Here is a 22,644-nt window from a genome sequence, read left to right on the forward strand (position 1 = left end):
GACTTCATCTAACTTTCTTTAAATGTTAGGACTCACAGACTTAGGAGACTTTTTTAGGGAGAGACTTTAAAAATAGACTGGGCCTACTCTTGTTTTGCCTGATAGGTACTTATACCTATCTTTTGTAGCACCTAGCACAGTGCTGAGCTCAGAAGAGATGCTCGAGAAGTACTCAACTGATTTTGAAATGTTTTGTACCATCTAAAAAATGTTATTTGCAATATGTAGACATTAATCCGTTTGAGGTGACAGACAATGAAAAAAGAAAACTTAGATTTCATAAGATTTAGAAAATGGTTAATATGGTAAGTAAATGGGGGAGATGGATGGTGTTACAGCAAGCTAGAGGTTAAGACATTTTGGTTGTTCAACCTAGACTAGCCTAACCTCACTGAGACCTTTTAAAATAAAGACTTTAGAGAACACTGTCCACTGCCAAATCATTTTTTATTGCTGCAAAGTTCAGTTAACTACCCCATTGAGATTCCCTTAAATGATATTCAGAACACCATGGTGAAGAAGAGGCAATCAGTTCCCTATTTCTTTTAAAGAACATGCTCTCTCTTCTCTTTCTACTTCCTCTTGCTCTGCCCCTCCCCATATATTTCCTTTAAAGAATTTAAATCACCTTCTAACTTCTTTAAAGTTACATGCATCAATGAGGTAAGTTATGTTATAAACCTTGCCAAAAATGTAGTGCTTCTCATCCTTTCTAATAAACATTTTCCTTGATACTTGCCCCCCTACCCCTACCATAGCTATTTGGCTAATCATAAACCAATTTTCAACAGTAACTTGTTATTCAAATAAATCTGTGATACTTTACAAATATATTTTCTAGATAGAATTTGAAAACATGGGCACTGGGCCAGAATTTCCTCCTTTATTTTGTAGCAGGCCTAATCAGGTCCTGACCATTGCCTAAAACGGAGCACAGGCACTAGATTTATTTCTGGAAAACTCTTTTGACATCAGGTGAATATTTTCTAGTCTATTTATGTGATCAATGACTAGAAGCATCATCAAAGCAATTTTTCTAATACTTTTTTTTTTTTTTTTTGAGGAAGTTTGGCTCCAAGCTAACATCTGTTGCCAATATTCCTCTTCTTTTTTCTCCCCAAAGCCCCAGTACATTAATTGTATATCCTAGTTGTAGGTCCTTCTGGTTCCTCTATGTGGGACACTGTCTCAGCATGGCTTGATAAGCAGTGAGCAGGTCCATGCCCAGGATCTGAATTGGGGAATCCCAGGTTGCTGAAGCGGAACGTGGGAACCCAACCTCTACACCACTGGGCAACCCCCACAAAGTTTTTTGAGGGCAGGGGCCATAGTTTGTTCTTTATCCCTAGTGCCTATCATAGTGCCTGATACACAGTAGGCGCTCAGTAAGTCTGCCTTGACTGACTGAGTGAATAAACTAGTACCAAGTCTAGCGTCCACCCAGTAGGGGACTCATAGTTTAAGATAGAAACAACACAGATAGCAGCTGTCATCGTCATCATTATAAATATTTATTGAGCAACTAATTTTACTTGAGGTGCTAGAGTTTATAAAAAGAATATTAACAACATTCTTGCTCTCTTTCAGGATAAAAACTCTGAAAGGATGAAAAGACTTTCATTGACACAAATTTTTATTGAGCACTTGCTACATGCTAGCATTGTTCTGGTCCTGGGGATATAACAGCAAATAAGGCAGACAAAATCCCTGCCTTTGGGGAGTTTAAATTTAAATGGGGGTGACATCCAATAAGCAAAATATATATTATCTTAGTGATAAGTGCTAAGGAAACAAAGTAGGGAACTGGGGATGGGGAGTGGGAGTGTCGAAATGTTAGATAAAATGGCTAGGGAAGGCCTCATGCAGGTAACTTTTAAATAAAAGATGAAGAAAGAAAAAAGAGTAAAGATGTAAGGAAATGTTATATTCCTATAATAGGAGAAAGGGGAGGGGAGGGGAACTAGTGTTGTGCATGAAAGGGGTAGGTGTTACATGGGTCCACTTCTGCATGTAGCAGCTGGTATTGGGTCTCACTACCGTTGCACACCAGTGCATGGGGACTCACTGTACGCTGCACTCCTGAACAGTCCTGTGGTTTTAATTGGCAGGAAGGTTGAGAGGATGGTTTATGGATTCAATCAGAACAAAAAAGGCACTTAAACTAGTGTCATGTGGGAAGTCACAAAGCTGCTTCAGCTGCTTTTGCCAGTTTCAATTCATACACCCAAATGAAGGATAGAAGATGCTCTTAGAAGTTACTGTAATATATAATTAGAAAAGAAAGTAGCAGGAAAAGTGAAGCAAGTGAACTTGAGAATCTGAGATTAATGAAGGTTAAGGAAAGAGAAAAAGGGACAAAACACGAGGAGCAGCAATACAAAGGCCCCAGGGTGGTCTTCTGGAGAGGTCAAAAATGAACGTGGAACATGTTAGGGGTGTGCGTGTAGGTGTGTGTGTAGCTTGCGTTGGTATATTACAGATTGGAGCATGTCCCCTGCAAATTCATATGTTGAAGTCTAAACCCCAGTATCTCAGAATGTGACCTTATTTGGAGTAGGGTTACTGCAGATGTAATTAGTTAATGAGGTCATACTAGAGTATGTGGGGCCCTAATCTTACTGGTGTCCTTATAAAAAAGGAAAATTTGAACAGACGTGAGGTTGGAGTTACGCTGCCGCAAGCCAAGGACCTACCAGAAGCTAGGGGAGGCCTGGAAGGGATCCTTCCTTCGTGCCTACAGAGGGAGCACGGCCCTGCCAACACTTTGATTCCAGACTTCTGGCCTCTAGAACTGTGAGACCAGCCATTTCTGTTGTTCTAAACCACCCAGTTTGTGGTACTTTGTTACAGCAGCTCCAGGAAAGTAATTCCGCTGTGACAGGTTTTGAGGCAAGGAAGAGCATCCTTATATCACAGAAGGAAGGAGAGTAGTAGAAGAGCGAGGTGACTGTCTTGCGCATCATAAAAGTCTAATAGCTTTTACTTCTGTAGTTTGTCTTTTGTTTCACCAAATCTTTTTTTAATTATCTTGTTTCATTTGTTTTAGAAAAGTCGCATAAAATCTGCTCTCTGCTTAACAAACAAGGCCCATTCTGACTTGTGTGCTTCTAGCATCAGTCATACAAAAGGAAACTAATCTGACTTTAAGAAGGGGCCACGGACGAAGGGAGGGAAAAAAGCGCCTTTTCTTAACCTTGGTTTGAAAGTAAAAGTTGAAAGGGAAAGAAACCTGATTCAGCTCTTCTGCACCCCTCGCCACCCCCACAGGCTGCGCTGCTGACTGCGCCCCTGTCCCCCCGCAGGACTGCGGTCGCTGCGGGAGAGCGACCCGAGTCCTCACCCCAACGACCGAGATCCCGAGGTCAGGGCAAGCCCACGACGCTAAGAGACGGCAGGCTGCCCCCAGCCCCTCCCCCGGGCAGAGGACCGAACACCAACCCCACGCGCGCATGCCCGGTCGGGACGGCGCCCTCGACGGGGAGCGCCCTGCCCCGGTTTCCCCGCGCGGGGCAGTGCCGGACTTGTATTTCCTGCCGCGTTAAAGGGAGCGGGCGGGGTGGCACCTCCCGGCAGGGCGGAGGCGGAGGCCGAGGGCACCCTTGCGCAGAGGCTTGTCCCGCGTCCTCTGGGAACGGAAGGCCGCGCCCCTCTGGGCGGGGAACGAGACACTCCCCGAGGAGACCCTGGGGCAGTCGCTCTTCCCGGCTGCCGGACCTCTGTTTCTAAACTGGCCACTGCCAGGACAGCCTGAACTGTGCACCGACCCGCCCGCTGACATGACGCGCCCTCCCAGCGGCCACCTCGCTGCTCAGTGCCCGGCGGGCCACGGGCTGCTCTGAGAACCGGCGTCCCTGGGCATCCATCTCCACGAGGCGCTGGCCTCTGGCCTCCGTCGTTCCCGCTTCGTGTCAGGACGGCCACTCTGCTTCCCCACCTCCCCGGGCTGAGGCGGCGCGCGGCTCCTCTGGGAGATTCCCGCCTGTGCAGCGGGTTGTCCCATAATGAACACGGCCCCTTTTCCGGGTATGGGTTGGCGGGGTCGGGGTAGCACGCCTGGGGCGAGCCGGATGGGAGCAGTCCGGGCTCAGGATCCCAGGCTCGTGCCTCCTCAGGGCCCACCTTCAGCCCCTCAGGCGGTGGCCATCAACCTCAGGGCCCACCTTCAGCCCCGCAGGCGGTCGCCATCAACCTCCTCCGCGGCGGCTGCACGCCCACTCGCACGCTCAGATTCGCCGGTCACGGGGAGCGAGGCACTGAGCATGCTCGGCGGGGTGGGCGGGGCGTTCGGGGCGCGCGTGGGGCGGGCGCACCTCAGGCCGCCTCGGCGCCTCCGCCGCCCGCCCGCTCCGAGCCGCGCCCGCCGCAGGCCGCGCCCGCCTGCCCGCCCCGCCCCGCCCCGCCCCGCCCCCCGCCGCTCGTCCCCGCCGCGGCCGCGCCGCCTGCAGCAGCAGCAGCAGCAGCAGCAGCAGCTGCTCCTCCCCGGCAGCCGCCCCCCGCGGGTCCTTCCCTGGCTGCGGGAGAGACGGAGGTGGAGGGAGGACGCAGCGCCGCGCCGCCCGCGCCGGAGACCTTTGCCTCGCCCCGGCTCCTCACCGTCTGGGAGGAACATGGGTAAGTCATCCTTCCTCCCCCGTCATCGCCTGACATTTTTCTCTTTCTCGGTGTGTTGCAGGGTGGGAGGCATTCCTCGCGCAAAGTTGCCGGATTTCTCAAATCCTCGGGTGCGAGACGCGGCCCTTCCTCGGGGAGAGTCGGCGCACGCGGGGCGCACGCCCGGTCGCGGGCGCGGGGTGCGGTCGGGCCGCGGGCTCCGCGCCGCCTCCTCCCCTCCTCCATTCTTCCTGCGAGCCGGTGCCGGCCCCGCCAGCCGGCCTCGCGGGCTCCCGCCGCCCCGCCGCGCCGCTCCGGGGGCCGCCCGCGGGCAGACCGCTTCACGGAACTCCCCACCGCCACCTTTGCGCGTCGTGGGGATGCGCGTCCCGAGGCGGGCACGTGTGAGCGAGTAGTTTGTGAGGCGGTGTTACAACCTGCACAGAAGTAATTTTCGGTGAGGGAGAGCGGACAGCCTCATAGGTTGAAAGGATGACTTGTCAGAGGCCACGAGGAGCGTGAGGAAGGATGCGTGAGCCGCTGGCCGTTGAGTTAGCGTCGGGTGGCCGGGGCGTGCGGTATTCCCGTGCTCAGCCGGTTTCCTGGGTTCCTTCGCCTGTGCTGTAGCAGGAGGCTGCACCCTCTGCCATGGTACCGCACTTACGTGTTAGTGCTCTTTCCCAGCTCCCGCTGCCCAAATCTACATAATCTGATTTTAGTTCCTTTGTATTTATAGTTAATCTCAAGAGATTGGTTTGGATGAGACATTTAAATGCAAATATGTCCTATAAAACTACACGTAATTAATCCTAGATTTTTTCATAATATATTGCTTCACTGTTAAGTTTAGTAAGTACAAAAATATCTGATGAATTCTGTAATGTAATTAAAATCCAAAAGTTTTTTTTAAATAATAGCATTTGAACCACACTTCTACATGTTCCCCAGTTTGCTTCCACCCTTGTCCATCATAAATTCCTCTTTTTAGAATGTGTTCCGTTAGCGTCTGTCAACTCGGACTTTTCCCACCCCTTCTGTGCAAGTTATTTTAAGCTTGAGATGAGTGTGGTCCTTTCATATGTCAATACAATGTTCAACACGTCCAGGATTAGGTCATGGCAACTCAGAATCTTCAAGGAAGCATCTAAATCAAGAAATAGTGTCGATGGAGCTTACTTGAAAAGCAGATGCTTCAAGCTCTGATTCAAACCTTTAGCCATGTATTGAGAAGAGGCCAGTGTTGCAGGAGGAGGTGGTGTGTATGCAAAATGAATCCCGGGCCCTGAATTCTATTTTCAGTTGTTCAGTTTTTTCCCTTTTGATGTACTATTGGTATGCTGAACAAATTTCTGTAAAAATTGGGTGGCCCATGTACATGTATCTAGTTTTTCTGTAGGAGTAGAATTTTGAATAAATATTAATTATTGGACACATTGTATCTTTCCCTTGAACAACCAAAAATTTTCTTCCTAATTATAGGCCACAGGTTTGGCCTGTAAAATACATTTCCCATGTTTCAAGGTGAGCTAAAAAAATCTATTTAACTAAAATTTTAACTTACATGTTGAATCAGTACCTTTTCAGTAGGAAAAAATCCAATTCTGTGTGATACTAGTGAATAAAAATACTTAAAACAAATGAAATTATTTACTTAAAACTAATTAATCTTGAAAATCTTGAATGTTATTGCTTGATTTCAAAAAAAGGCCAAATAGAAACTGATCTCTCATTTGAAGCTTCTCAGATACTCTGATTAAATTAATCTCTCTCCCCTCACAGGGCTCTGTTTGTACCTTGTTGGAAGCTTTTTAGCACTTACATAATCTGTCTTATAATGGAGTTGTTTATGTGTGTGTTGTGTGTTTAATCATGAGTTCCAGAGGATGAAAATTATGTCATATTAATTTTTGTGTTCCCCACAGTGCTTTCCACATAGTAGGGATTCAGTAAATCTTTGGTAAATTAATTGTTGAACCTAAAACCTGTTATTTTCAACTTGTGAACCTGAACGTTGGGCTCTGAACAAACATTTGAGTTGATAGTTATAATGGAGGTGTGGAGGAGCAGGAACAGAGAAGTATAATTATATTATGATTGCTCTTCTCTCTAAAAAAAAAAGTTGATTTTCTCAGAGATATGGGTTTTGGGGCAGCCTCCAGGCGAGCCATTTCCTTCTACACTGCTGTTTTCAGTGGTAAGGCGGTTTAGTGTATGATCAGTAGGTACATACAATAATGTAAAATTGAAGCAATGTTCTGAGCCGAGGAAGTTATAACAATTCATATATACATAAAGGGTATACTGATTAATGGTAGGAGAAAAAATCACTTTTTAATGTCTTTTCAAGAAATAAATAAGGTGATTTTTTAAAAAGATATTCTCATGGCAGTGATGTTTCTCCATAAGAAAATGAAGGATGGGCCGGCCCCGTGGCTTAGCGGTTAAGTGTGCACGCTCCGCTACTGGCGGGCCCGGGTTTGGATCCCCGGTGCGCACCGATGCACCGCTTCTCCGGCCATGCTGAGGCCGCATCCCACACACAGCAACTAGAAGGATGTGCAACTATGACATACAACTATCTACTGGGGCTTTGGGGGGAAAAAAAAAGGAGGAGGATTGGCAATAGATGTTAGCTCAGAGCCAGTCTTCCTCAGCAAAAAGAGGAGGATTAGCATGGATGTTAGCTCAGGGCTGATCTTCCTCACAAAAAAAAAAAAAAGAAAGTGAAGGAAACTTCCTGTATAATCTTATGGACCATGGCTATTATGTTATGTATATATTTTACTATAAGTTCAGCATATATTCAATATTGACTATCAACCATGTGCAATATACTGTGGGAGGACAAAGATGAATAAGACATTCATATTTCAAGTTGCTTATAATCTTAATAGGAACAATATGACACACACAGATAACTATAATAGAAATAAAGTATAAGTGATATGAAAGACTTTTACATATATTATAGATTCAGAGGATGGAGAGAAGGTTTTAGAAAAATAATGTTATTTAAACCAAAGATTGGTTAAGCTTCTGAAAGGTAGAAATGAATGGAGACTGTTAATTAGGATGGGGGTGGGGAGAGAGAAGTGACATAAATGAAAATAGAGAGGGAACATTTGAGGAGTTTCAGGATATGATTAAATAGCCATGCTGGTCTGGAGCAAAAGGTAAGGAAACAGTGGGTGACAGAGATGAAAAAGAATTATAGATAAGGACCAGATAATAGAGGACCTTAAATGCCAAGCTGATGAAGTTATTGGACTTGTTTATTGAGGGACTATTAAACGTTTTTATGTAGTTAAGTGATGGATCACATTTGTGGCTTAGGAAAATTAATCTGTCATTTGTGTGTAGGATGAATTAGATGAGAAACTAGAGAATGCTTCACTTAGGGCAAAGGAGTGGAATGATTTGACGCTGAAAAAAGACGGGTAGGAGCAAAAGACCAGAATTGTCATATGGTCAGTTTTAAGAAAGAGCAAATGGTCAATAATATTTTTTGCTTCAGAGTAGGCAACAAGGACTGAGAAAAGTCTGCAAGTTGATGTGGTTTGGTTAGTATATTACTCAGTATATTTTCGAAAAATCAGCTTTCAGAGATGTGGTAGACATGGAGGTAGTTGTAAAGGCAAAGAGGGTAATTTTTAAGTGGAAACAGAGTTCACTATGTGTAGTCGTGCCATGTTCCTTGCCCTGTTTAAAGAAATTTGTAATCTCACCATACTGCTTCACATTTCCTTGACATTCTGTTTTTTTGTCTTGGTGTCTTAGTACAGTACACTTTTTATTTTTGCAATATCTGTCATGCAGAGTGAGTTTAGAAATGGTTTTATAATTTTACATGGCATTTTGCATAAAGAATACTCTTTACTGATGAACGGTTTTATCACTTTTTTTTTTTGATGAGGAAGGTTAGCCCTGAGCTAACATCTGTTCCCAATCCTCTTCTTTTTGCTGAGGATGACTGGCCCTGAGCTAACATCTGCCCATCTTCCTCTATTATACGTGGGACACCTGCCACAGCATGGCTTGATAAGTGGTGCCTAGGTCTACACCCAGAATCTGAACTCGAGAACCCCGGGCCACCCCTGAAATGGAGCGCACGAACCTAACCACTATGCCACCGGGCTGGCCCCTGTCACTTTTTGTTTACTATTAGTCTTTTTGTGAACTTGGGATTATATGTACACCTGTGATTATACTTTTAATTTCTGGAGTTTTGTTTTTCTTTATAAATATGTATCGGTGTTATAGATAAGTCTTTTTTAAATTTTTTTTTGCTTGTATTGCTAAGTCCAGGAATGGCTTCATGAATAAATAGTAAAAAATAGTACTTTTTACTTGCTCTTTGCAAGTCAAGGTAGAGTAATAAAATATTTTTGTAAGCTAGTAATCACTAAAATTTATTATTTTTAAAGAGCGTAGATGTGAGATTGACTAGTTCAATAATTTTTCTTATGTTGGCATATATCTATTTTGTATATTCCCATTTTTTTCATATGGGAGAAGGGCTAACCTTATTATCTCTAGTAGAATCATATTCTGAAGTCTCTAATACTACTATTTGGAAAGTAATAATAGCCTTAATTCATTTTAGGAACCATAGAGTTTTTACTTTCACAGTGCACTGTTGGTGTTCATAGGTGCCTTTGGAGAAGTAGTGTGGTTACTCTCTCTAGAGATTCCAGATCGTCTGAATTTGAACTTGGCAGTTCTGGAGTTATTGGTGGCACCGCAACAGCCGTAAGAATTACCTAAATTTTTAACACCCACTCATGGGCATCAGGAGGAATGGAGAAGGAAGATCCATTCCTTAGGGAAATCCATCTTAATTTTAGATAACCAATTGTTCAGATAACTGATGAGGAAGAAATTTAATTTAAAATACTTTCCTAGGCGTTTAACTTGGCAAATAGCTCTTTCTTGTGGAGAGAAGAGCAATAATAAATGAAAATATCAGATTAGCTTATTAAGTCTGTTTTGGTTCTCAAATTCTATGATTTTTTATAACTATGAAATATACTCAATATCATTGATGTCTTAAATATGTTATAATCATCCCTTTATAACTTGTTTTTCTTTAGTGTTCAAAGAGTCATATCTCCTTGAGGTAGCATCTTCAGGGTTTGAACCAACTTGTTAACTTAGTCTAAATAGATGGCCTAAAATACCATTACCCATGCTGGCTAAGATATGGGTGCTGGATTCAAATTGCAGAGTAACATAATTCTCTCAGTGCATCTGTTTATACAACTTTTGTTGCTAGAAGCATTCCAGGAGTTAAAACTGAGAATTAAGATAGTGATAAATGGAAGTAGTTAAATTGAGCTGCTAGCCATGATTGGCTGTACTTATAAACTCCCAAGTCCTTCTGATTTTTTTGTTCACAAAATGAAGTTTTTCCATATGGGCTCGGTATCTGGCCTCTTTAAAGACTTTTTGCTCAATCTTTCCGTGTTTATGGCTTCAACGAATATCTATATGCTGTTGGTGTCTAAATATATATATATCTAGGCCATATCTTTGTATCTAATAGATTATTAGACACTCTGCATTCATAGTTAATTCAAACTTGTTAATGCAAACTGAATTCATTGTGTAATTTTTAATAATGATAACCAGAGATGTGCTGGTAAATGTTTAACCAAAAGCCCACCTTCCGAAAAGCCCTGATTTGTGGTGGTTGTTGATGTCCTGTGAATGCATAGTTGGGAAAGACAGGATATAGCACACCATTGTGTAGTATATCCACCATATAGACGTAATAACCTCATGAGCACAGATAATAGTAAAATGTAGTAAAGTAATTAAGTAGTGATGATTTTTGAGTGTTAATACCTCTGTTTTAATACAACTTAGTTAATTTTAAGTTTATATAATTTAATTTTCAATAATGGCTGTTTTATTAACTGCCTCACAAAATTGCTGAAAATTTAATAATCTTATCACATGGGCTGGTGCAAGGGGGCTCTAGTACCCCGTTGAATTAATAATTACCATTTATTAAGAATTATTAATGTCAGTTATGTTTAGCTTTACTTTTTTTCATGTTTTTTAAATTTAATTTTAATCCTTTTAACAGTTCTATGAAGTGGGTGACACTATCCTCATTTTACTGACTGAAAGAATTAAATAATTTATCCAAGGGGACAGAACTAAGTTTCTAAAATCCTATTTTAGAGCAGTGGTTCTCAAACTTCAGTTTGCATAAGAATCACTGCGAGAGCTTGTTAAAAAAAAAAAATCCTGGGCCACCCTCAGAAATTCTGATTCTGTAGGTGTGGGGTGGGACAATGATAATTTGCATTGTCAAGACCTTCCCAGATGCTGCGGTACTTGGAATAGCGCCACAGCAGAGCAGAGGTCTGCAGACTTTTTACATAAAGGGCCAGATGGGAAGTATTTTAGGCTTTGCAGGCCAAGAGGCCTAATGAAAGGTATCACATAAATAAAAGAAAATATTATATGATGAGAGAAAACAAATATCTGTTAATTTTTTATTAACAAAATTCAAAATATAACATTAATTGAACATAATTTATTGTATTACAAGTCTACTGATGAAAAGATTGTAATTCTTTTGAGATAGCATTTCACTTAATTGGGATTCACAGTTACCCTGTCATCAAAATTGATTGCAGATGTTCGTTTGTTAATGCAGATCTGTAATGTGATTTTATGGATTTTGTCTTTGAAACATGTTTGGACACAGGTACTGCAAAATACTGCTGTCAGTCCACGGGCATATGATTTTAGTGAGTATATTCATTGTATGGACAGCATTTATAGAATTCTTTTAGATTCTTCTCTAGATATTTGCCCATTAGTATGCTATTACACTGCAATTTAACTATTTCCATTTATCACTATCCTAATTCTCAGTTTTAACTCCTGGAATGCTTCTAGCAACAAAAGTTGTGTAAACAGATGCACTGATAGAATTATGTTACTCTGCAATTTGAATCCAGCACCCATATCTTAGCCAGATTAAGATTGCAGGTTAACTACTTCCAATTGAAAGGTGGAAGTTCCTCAATTGCATAGGTAAATGGATTTTGGTATATGGAAGTTTCTTTTGCACTTGCAGTGAGGTCAGGAAAACACTGATAGAACAATAGTTTGATCTTGGAAAATGTATCTGTTGCAAATTTGTATATGCATAGAGATCTTGCTTCTTGTTTTAACTTTTGGTAGCACAAGAAGTGTATAAAACAGATTGATTATTACTTGTGATTCGAACAGTATTGTCGAAATGACCTAACAGTATAAGTTTTGCATATAAGCACTGTTTTGCCTTGATTTTCAGGTCAAATTCTAGGAAACGTTATCAAATCTGCAGCAAAATCTAATTTCCAAAGCCATTCATTATTTGATGATAGTGGTTGAAGGCATTTCTTTTTGTTCAGAAGTTTCACTCATTTCTTTTTGTTCAGAAGTTTCACTCTTGAGCGCAAAAAATCACGATAAAACTCTACAACTGCTAAGCCATTAAACTGCTGTGTGATAAGGAGAGTCAGGATATTCAACTTCTATTTCTTATTGAAGTGCACAGAACTGACTATGGTTACATCTGAGAGAATGAAGTTGATACTACTAGTTCAATAATAAATGATAGTTTAAAATATTTTCCCCATAAAATACCTGCTAATGAATAATATAATAAAGAACCATAGGCTTTAAATGCTTTACATTTTCACAAATTTGGTAAGTTTGTTCAACTAAGCCTTTTCTGTTCCTCACATATTTTTACCACTGTCAGTCGTAACACATCTTAGCAGATTCCTCTTCAGCTTGTACTGATTTGATGTTTTTTCAACTTTGAAAGTATTCTTGCCTGTTGTTATTCTTTGCAGACTCTTCATGGTGGCTAATTCTCAAGTCAGTTCATACTCAGCGTTGACTTCTCAAAAATAGCACTAAGCAATATCACTAATATTTGTCAACTCGTCAAGAATCAAGGAAAACGTCTCAAAATCATTTGCCTTGTTTTTCAGTTGAATGTTGATACTACTCCCCATATCCTCACCTCTTCAAGTAGCTGTTCACACTGAAAGGCTCTTCTTAAACAAGTTTGTTTTTTTCCCCCTCTGAAAATATTTCTTTGGTTGCTCTAGTCAAAATAGAATTTAATTAACTCACCATGAATAAATAGCTTTCCCTAGGTAAGAAATGAGCCATGCAAAAACTTAACTTTGTTTGCAGCTTTCTTTTCATTTTTTATTTTTGTGAAGAAATTCTGCTGTGATGAGATACTTTGTTTTATATTTTATAATTTCTCCGAAATTTCTCTGAAATTTCTCCGATGATTATTTTCCTATGAATTGTGAATGTGATGAATGCTTCATCTGGTAATGTAGATGTGTGTTATATTTTTGTAGCATAGTTATGATCTCATTGCATGATACAATGGTTTGGCATCTAATTCAATAACAAAATAATCCATACACAACTTTAAGTACCTTAAAAGCATGACATTTGAAAGTACACTTTTCTCTTCTTGTGACTTGATGGTCAAAATGAAATGCTGTGGTATGACAGTACACGTGGTACTTAAAACACTGGATAGTCATACTGTGGTACTGAAATTGGTAGTGTCATCAGGCAGCAGTGTAAAGTGATGAGAGTGCCACATATGGTTTCTGTGTCAACTATTCAACTCTGCCATTGTAATGTGGACACAGGTACAGACAATATATAAGGGAATGAGTTGTGTTCCAGTAAATATTTATGGACACTGAAATTTGAATTTCATATAATTTGCACATCATGCAATATATTCTTCTTTTGCTTTTATTCAACCATTTATAAATGTAAAACTGTTTTTACCCCTGGGTTGTACAAAACAGGCAGTGGGCTATAGTTTGCCAACTCCTGCTACAGAGTGATACTATACTACCTCACCTTTCCCCAAGACTTTTTCTCCCTATGAATTCCCTAGTTCAGTGAATGGAATCACACCATCCATTTAGCCAACTATTCCTAAAATCCAGAGTCATTGTCCTTCCACCATCTGTTGGGTTCCCTAAGTTCTAACAATTCTACTTCCTTGAATCAATCATCTCCTCTTTTCTCCACTGTCAGTTCAGGCCTTTACTAGCTCTTCTTGAGACCATTTCACTACTCGGTAACAGCTGTTCTTGCCTCCAGCGTTCCCCCTCTTAGACAGTTTTCACATGCTTCTGGAGTACTCTTTCTAAAATGTGAATCTGATAATTTCCTCCTTAGATATTTTTTTCAATGGTTTTCCAGTGCATATAGCAGGGTTCCCAAACTCAAATGAAACTATGTGATTTTTTTTCTTTAAGATTTTATTTATTTATTTTTTCCCCCCCAAAGCCCCAGTAGATAGTTGTATGTCATAGCTGTACATCCTTCTAGTTGCTGTATGTGGGACACGGCCTCAGCATGGCCAGAGAAGCGGAGCATTGGTGCGCGCCCGGGATCCGAACCCGGACCGCCAGCAGTGTAGCGCGCGCACTTAACCACCAAGCCAAGGGGCCGGCCCGAAACTATATGATTAAAGAGGGTTAAATGGTTATCTTTAGACACAGATGCACTATTTTTTGCATATTAAATCTAAAGGAACATTTTTTATTTCCATAAAGATGTATACTTTCTCTCATTTTTCTTGAAAAATGTCTTTTTGTCTTTCATTTTCTTACCTTTGATAAAAGACAAAGTTTAGAAAAGTATTTCTCTACTATAATAAAAACAGCAATGAAAGCCTGATGAATGGCACTAACGCTGGGCCTCAATGTAAGGATACAAGAGAAAATGGTGGGACTGTGGCAAACTAGAGAGTATGAGCCCAAACTAAAAGAGGAATTCCCTACTTAACTCCAGCCAGTTCTACCATGTAGGAATGTGGGTCCAAGGAAGCCAGATTTTTGGACTTTTCAAAATAAATCAGAAATTAGATTTTTATCTGAATATGTCAGATTGTTGGTTTTTAGAAGTGTGAGATCAAGGGCCTCAAACAGTGACATCATGGCTCTGTCTTTTCCTGTCCAGATTAGGGAACTGAGGGTCAGTGAGGTTGAGAGACATGCTCAAGTTTACACATTTAGTTAGGGGCAGTGTCAGGTCTGGAATCTTGATTTCCTAATTCCTATGCAGTGTTGTGTTCATTATACTAGCTCCAATTTGTTAATGAAAGAAAAGCACCCCCCCACACACTAACAAGCTGTACCAAGGATTTGTTCAAGTAAATGGGTTAGTGGAAGACTCTTCACTTTTTCTAACATTTCTACACTAGAGTGAGTCCAGGCCCTTATCTCCTCATTACTGTACTACTGAGACCATTTCTGAGTTGGCCTCTCTGATACTAGACTCTGTGCTCTCCAGTCTTCTCTATATACCATGACCAGATTAATCCTTTTTAAAAGATACTGCATTGATTATATTATTCTCCTACTTAAGAATCTAAATATGCTTCAAGTGCCTATCATATTAAGTATAAACTCTGCTTAGCTTTCAAGATGCATAGAAATCTGCTACCTCTCTCGTATTTCTCACTACTCTGAAATACATCTTCCTTTGATAATCTCACTGTCTCCTAAAAATTCTTCTTCAGTGATAACACCAGTACACCTTTCTTCATGTTATTTCTCCTTCTAGAAGAACTTCTTTTCTCTTCTCCTCTTACTCGTTCTCCTTAGTCTAGCTCATGAAGACTGCCTCTGATCTCTCGTACTGATACCTCATTTCTCTGGACACCTCTCACTTCTTGGACTCCTATAACATATTCAATAATGTAATTTTAGTCACTCAATGTTTCATATTTATTGTTGGCACTCAGTACATACTTGTTTGTTCATGTCAAAGAGTCCCTGCCAATTTAGCTCAGTCTTCTACTCCTAATTGAACAGCATTATCCTATAGTCATGATAGATGTGTTTATAATAGAGCTTGCAGACCAGCAGCCCATGGGCCAAATATACTCTGCAGATGGATTTTGTTAGGGAAGTTTTAGAAATTGGAATTAGTTGTCAGCATTTAAATATCAGGAAATTTCTGATAAAAATCTGCTACACCAACTTTTCTTGAAAAATGAAAAATTTAGGATCCCTGAACCTGCATTCCCATTGGTGACAATCAGTGATAGTTGTCCTTTATGCAGGGTATGAGGTCCCCAGTTCGTTACTTCTTCCTATTGTCTTAAATCCTACAAATTTCACTTATTAGTGTTCCATATGTCTGGCTCTTGAAGGTATTTGAATTTGCAATCTGTGAGATTTCTGTTAAAGCTTTTGAATTACTAAAGAGTTAATTGTATTCAAAATTGTGGTAAAATTGAACTTATATTACTTTCTGAAAATTAATAGATTTATTTTAAAATTAAGAAATTATTGTGAAAATTAAATCATACAACTAGCCAAGAGCAAAGTTAACTACCTATGGCGTATTGGTCATCAATCACGGTTAAACTTAGTTTTCAATTGATCAGAAAGATATAAGAAATCAAAGAGAAAGAGGTTAGAATCTCTGGTCTTCCATAAATTAATTGTGTAGTATAGCCTTTGGCAAGTTACTTAGGCTCTTTAAATCCCTGTTTCATGTATATCCTTAAAATATTATTATTGAGTAAGAACCAAAGAAGAGATTTCAGATAAAAATGGAAGGGGGGGAGCCCATTTCATAGGGAACTAATTCAAATTATAATATGGAAATCTTCAAGCTCAGTTACCTAATAAAGACTTACCAACTCAAAAACCAAGATCTGTTGTATTTTTCCTTTCTCTCTCTTTTTTTTTTGGCCCTCAAACATTATGACTTAAAAAAGTCATCAAATTGCAGCCGGCCCGGTCGCATAGTAGTTAAGTTCGCTCTCGGCTTTGGCAGCCCGGGTTCGCGGGTTCGGACCTACACCACTCATCAAGCCATGCTGTGGAGGCGTCCCATATACGAAGTTGAGGAAGACTGGCAGAGATGTTAGCTCAGGGACAATCTTCCTCAAGCAAAAAGAAGATTGGCAACAGATGTCGGCTCAGGGCCACTCTTCCTCACCAAAAAAAAAAACAATCATCCAAGTGCAATAAGGGCCACTAGATTGTTTCTAGAGAATATTTTCTTAGAAAGCATTTTCTAACATATAAGAATTTTAGAAAATTATTTAAAATAACTATATAAAAAAGAATTACATAAAATCCTATAATTTAAAATTATTTAAAAAAGGGCCGGCCCCGTGGCTTGGTGGTTAAGTGCGCGCACTCCGATGCTGGTGGCCCGGGTTCGGATCCCGGGCGCGCACCGAGGCACCACTTCTCTGTCCATCCTGAGGCCGAGTCCCACATACAACAACTAGAAGGATGTGCAGCTATGACATACAACTATCTACTGGGGCTTTGGGGGGAAAAATAAATAAATAAAATCTTTAAAAAAAAAAAAATAAAATAAAATAAAATTAAAATTATTTAAAACAAATTTAATTAAATTAAAATATTTTTTAAAATTATGTAAAAAAGAATTGTATAAAATAATTTCAAATACCTGGTAAGTTCCCCTAATTTATGGCTGGGGGTTTTGTTTTTCATAGTCAGAAAAAAAAGAAACCGAGGAATCATTGTACTTTAACAAAAAATTGTTTTCAAAACTGTGAGAAACTCACACAATCTAAGATTGTTTTTAGTAAGAAATTTTTTAAGTATTAAGAGCTATTTCCTTTAACTCTTAAGGAAACTATTCCCCTTTGAAGATTCCTCAAGTAACTCCATTATAAAAGATGAGATTGATCATTATAAAAAAGTAAAACTGATATTGATATATTTATGCCTCACAGAAATGTATATATATTGGTTTGTCTTTAAAATTATAAGATATATTTGGCCTCAAAAATAAAATCAATTGGAATAAAGACAGAAAATATATATGAGCTGATTAACTTAATTTCCTTCTAGTTGCAGGAATGCGTTTTTGGGGAGGGTGGTGTTAAGCTCCAAGAAAGAACAGCTGTCCACTGTGTCATATTTCTGGCTTTTATATGGTTTGTACAAAGCACCATCAGTCAAATCAGAAACACAAGACTACCATATTAGGCATTACAGAAAGAGACAAAATAAGTAGTGCAAGTAGTCACATTTTAAACTTTTGAAAAACTTTAACCTCTAACTGGTAGATAAAGAATAATATGAAAGAAATGAATAGTAGAAACATATAAGGCCATAATTTGGATTCTCAAAAGAAAAAACACAAACCACTAAGAATTTAAATGAGAGGATAGATCATATTTACCTTTTTGGCACCTAGTACAGCTTCTCTGGAATGTACAAGTGCTTATTATTTATAATGATCTGGAAAATTTTCCTAGAATTTATTTACTTACTCAATTAAACACTTACTGAAAACTAGAGTGTGTACCTAGCATCGTGCTACCCTTGAGATGCTATGGCAGAGACTGCTCTCTGCTACATTTCATTGTGGTTTGTTTGTTTATTTGGTCACATATTCAGATATATAGACAGTTGTTAGCTAGTACAACCGTCTAACATGGTTTGGTTATAAATTCATTCTTGAAAAGCTTATGTTTGTATAAAGCAAGATATAGGTATCCTTGCTTTGCCTAGATCTGATATGCATGAGATCAGTGTGAGTTGCATTTGACATGTTCCTGTGCAGAGCTCCTGGGCCATGGAAAGAGCCTGGACTTTGAAGACACTCATGTTGGATTTCTCCCAACTTTGGTACTTATCTTTCTGGGCAAGTTATTCAGCTTCTGAATTCAACTTTCTCATCTATTAAAATACAGATAATAATAATAACACCTATTTCACAGGATAGTTATAAATATTACATAAAATAATAATCATATAAATTTTAATTTTTATTTCCAAAGCTGAAAATACAGTCATTTTGGGAAGACTTTGGTTTTTATTCAGAGTTAAAACCAAAGGATATAATGCTGTTTTTTAATTATTTTAACCAAATCGCATAGTAAATATTGTTATTGTAGCAGATTATATTTTCCAAAGATTGCCACAACAATATCTCTTGCCCACATATTTTTCTAGAACTTGCCACTCCCCATCGAGAGTTGGAGAGTTCTCCTGTTGAATCTGAGCATGCTTCTGACTCACTTATAACCAATAGAATGCAGAAGTAATGCTATGTGATTTCCTAGGCTTGGGAGTAAAAGGCAATGCTGCTTTTACCTTGTTTGTTGGAACACTAGCCTGCTTGGAGCTCTGAGAAGTCTGAGACCTTGCAGCTGCCATGCTGTGAAGAAGCCAGGCCACATGGAGAAGTTTCAGGTCTCAGGTGGGCGGTCCTAGCCTTTACGTCCTTCCAGGCCCGTCACCAGACATGTGAGTGAATGCACCATCAGATGATTCAGATGATACGAGCCCCAGCCGTTGAATGCCTCCCAGAGACACCCTACCCTTTGACTTTGCGTCAAGGCTCCAGACCTTGTGGAGCAGAGACAAGCCATCCTTAGCATGCCCTTTGTGAATTCCTGATTCACAGAATCTGTGAGCACAATAAAATGGCTTTTGTTTTATGCCAGTAAGTTTGGGGTGGTTTGTTATGTAACAGTTATAACTGGAACAAGTATAAAGCCTGAAAGATACATTGTCTGAGTAAGAAACAGATTACTATGAAAACTCATCAAAGTGGGAACTGCCTGCTGAATAAATGTGTACTGAGTTTTTGTTTCATTTCAAATGGAGAAGGTCTAAGAGAGAATTTTGTCTGGTAAGTAACATTCTGCTATGGTTTCTTTAGTTCTTTAGTTGACATTAATTCCCTTGAAGAAATATTCATCGACTGTCTTAGCTGCCAGAAAAGAAAAATGCATGTTTAAACAGTGCTGTAGGTTTCACTACAGCTGAATGGTAAACTTCACCTGTTTGGCTAATAAAAAATGTCAATCAATACTCAAGTTAATAAGGATACTTATCACTAAAATTCATATATTTTTTTTCAAAACACAATAGCCTCATAGTAACAAAGGAGTACTAGTCTCTCCAAATGAAAATTTAGTTATTATACCTGATATTAATTTTAATATTAATCTTGTAATAATAACCTCATATTAATATATTTGGCAAAATTATTTTGAATCTGTATCTTTCCTGTCACTTTTTGGAAGATGGTAGGTTTTTTAAGCTTATTACCACTGAATGAAAGAATACGTTGCCATACAGTTACCAAGGGATTTCAGTTATATAGTGGTATTATGATTTTCTAAAATAATAATTCTAATAATAGGTACTTTCTATTAAGATCATTACCATCAGAAAGGTAATCAGTACTGTAGTAACATTTGGATTGTTTATACTTTAAAGTTTGTGTGTGTGTGTGTCAGTAATTGCATGTACACACACAGAATGCTTCTGGAATGATACACAAGAAAATGTTAATATTGATTGTTTCTGCAAGTGAACTGGGATTTGTAAAGATAATTCCCACTAAAATAAAATTAAAACTAAAAGATATTTTGTGTACTGTGTGATCTGTGTTGTATTCATCTTTGTATCTTTAGCACCGAGTGCAGTATTTGGTGTTTGGTAGGCACATAGTTCATATTGCTGGATGAATGGAAGTTTGAGATTATCTTCTTAACCGATTATTCAGCTTATAGATACCATCCATGATCTGATAGATTATGATATTGTTCCCTGAAAGAGCTAATATTCTTAGTCTTTTCTCACCTAACTTCTCATTTTTCTAAGAAATCTATTTATATATCTGTATCAGTCTGGGTCCAATCAGAAGACAGACCACATAACGTTAAGTTTATATGTATATATAGATATTCTGACAGGAAACATGAGGTCTGTTGGTCATAGAACAGAGTTTATTACTCATAGAGCATTTTAGTGCTGGTTACCCTGCACATACAGCAGAGTCGCACCACAGAAGAGGAACCCTAAAATTATGACCCCGAGAGCTGATATAGGGTTGCCAGTACATCTGCCATCCAAGATACACAGGTACACACACCCCTTATCTTTACTCTGGAATTAAACAAATCTTCCCTAAGGAGGAGGAAGGCATCTCTAGGTTTATTACCCTAAATGTAAGCAAAAAGCAGATCTCTGGAAAGAAGAGGGGAATTTTTAAGATCCTAAAATGTCTCCAGGGAGGGAGATTATCTTTATTACAGCCTATCAATTTCCTTTGCTCAGAAGGCCCCAACTGTGCGGGAATGCCAAGAAATCCAGGGAGAGTTGTCTCCCAACATACAGTAATTTAAATAGGGGACATTCAGTGTAAAAATTATTAAGCAGTAATAGGAGAGTAAGTTTAAAGGTAGACAGCAAACTCTAAAGGGTAATCTAGGCCTGAGGAAGTATATCCAAGGAAGGACAGACTTCCTTGGAAGGGCAGGTTCTCATTGAAAGATGTAGTTTCAGCCGTCTGGGTGGTATAGAAGTTCACTGGATTGCCCAGGCCAGAGCCGGTTCACAGTCACCAGACCTGCAGGAACAGCTCTTTGGAGAGCAAGCAAGCTGAGGTTGATGGGTGGGCACACAGAGAGTTGGGCATGGAGAGAAAGTTGGGGCACCACTGCATGTACTGCTGGAACTGGGAGCGGGAGAGGCCCCCTTCTCCAGGAACTCAGCCACTTCTGTGCGCAGTTTGGGCTAGAGTGGTGGCCAGCCTGATAGAGCTTCCGGCGTGCACACTTCCAGGGCTCAGGAGATGGTGTGGGAAGCGGTGACCTGGGATAGGATGCAGACTTGAGTTGTATGGGGCTCTTGTACGCAGTGCTGCTGTCTGAGTTAAGAGCTATAGAAAATGTATGGTGAAAGCTATGACTTGCAAACATTTGGCACTGGAGAAAATCATGCAGGCTGAGCAGGAAGGAGAGCACCTTCCTCTTTAATGCTATTTATTGTCTTCTATAGATAAAGCTTGTATCATGCTATCTGGCAAAGGAAAAGTATTTAAAGGGCCCGGATTCATTTTTATGGATCAGACAGTAAGGGTGAATTTGGAGCTGAGAGACATATAAGTCAATAACTGACTTATCTCTTTATCTGATTACTTGAATTTTACTTCTTTTAAACTCATGGTGCATCTTAGCTTTAAATAAGGATGTCATCATGCTTTCTGTTTTATTTATTTAATTTTTATGTGAGTTCTCTTTTGTTTTATCTTGACTCTAAAGTTTCTTTTTTCTGTAGCAGTATCCTAGGAAAATATTTCCTTTGTGGGTTCATAAATGATAATTCAGACACTATAATTTTTGTTGGGTTTTTTAAATTCTTAATATATTCCCTAATATTATGCCTTGTTAAACTCATCTGTCACATTTATGACTACTTGTATATATATCATTTTTCTCTGGTTGGCATTTTATTACCCAGAAAAGTTGGTGTTGCCTAAAAATTTATAAATTTCAGTGTATAATATCTCTTCCTTGTATTTTTCTTAGGTTACTAAGTGAGACTATTTGCTTTGAACCAATCTTAATGAAACACTTCTTTATATATTTCTCTAGCTAAAGAAAGTTCCATTTATGTAGGTCTTTATGTCAATCTTTAATGTAGTTCTCTTATTATTACAAAGCATTTTAAAGCAGGGTCTTTATTCTTTCTCCTACTTTGTATTTGGTTAGTCACAGCTTTAAGTATGTTCTAGTGAAGAATCTTGCTCAAGACTGGAAGTCTGAGTAGGTGGCCCAAAACACTTCTCCTTATCTGTCTCATATATAGTCTGTAAGAATTCCCGTACATTTAGGCAGAATTTTGTCTTATTGAAATTATATTTTCTGTCTCTTGTCTGGTCTTTCTCCCCTGTCAGGTGTATCCTAGAGTCTAGGGCAAAGCTTGGAGGCAGAGTGTCTTTTACTCTTGAGTCTAAGTGCCAGGAGCCAAAGCATTGTAGGCAGACACTTGAGTAGTATCCTGGAAGAGTGGAAGGACACAGCTAAGATAGATAGTCTTAGATCAGTGTACTAATCTAAGGAACTAAATGGAGTACGAAAGCCTGGAGATAAATAAAACGGGGCTTGACAAACTGGGAAATACAGGGTAATAGAGTAAACTGATAAAACATTGTTCTGCAAGAATCCTGGTGATAGAGGGCCGGTCCTGTGGCTTGGTG

At 39.6% G+C, this 22,644-nt stretch overlaps 1 protein-coding gene across 4 annotated transcripts in view; it reads left to right on the top strand.

The window, feature by feature from the left end:
• Positions 1-4,443: 4,443 nt before the first annotated feature.
• Positions 4,444-22,644, top strand: part of RAP1GDS1 (Rap1 GTPase-GDP dissociation stimulator 1) — a 164,459-nt gene continuing 146,258 nt past the window's right edge. For 2 of the 4 annotated variants that reach the window (XM_087434621.1, XM_087434624.1), the window contains exon 1: positions 4,453-4,611. In XM_087434621.1, the coding sequence (XP_087290747.1) occupies positions 4,608-4,611 (4 nt within the window). In that variant the 5' untranslated portion in view covers positions 4,453-4,607. Of the gene's footprint in view, positions 4,612-22,644 lie in introns of all 4 variants that reach the window. The other 2 variants (XM_087434622.1, XM_087434623.1) reach the window with 2 other exon arrangements.

This window comes from Ceratotherium simum, chromosome 8, assembly GCF_057802395.1.
Source record: "Ceratotherium simum simum isolate JZ-2026a chromosome 8, ASM5780239v1, whole genome shotgun sequence".
Classification (NCBI taxonomy): domain Eukaryota; kingdom Metazoa; phylum Chordata; class Mammalia; order Perissodactyla; family Rhinocerotidae; genus Ceratotherium; species Ceratotherium simum.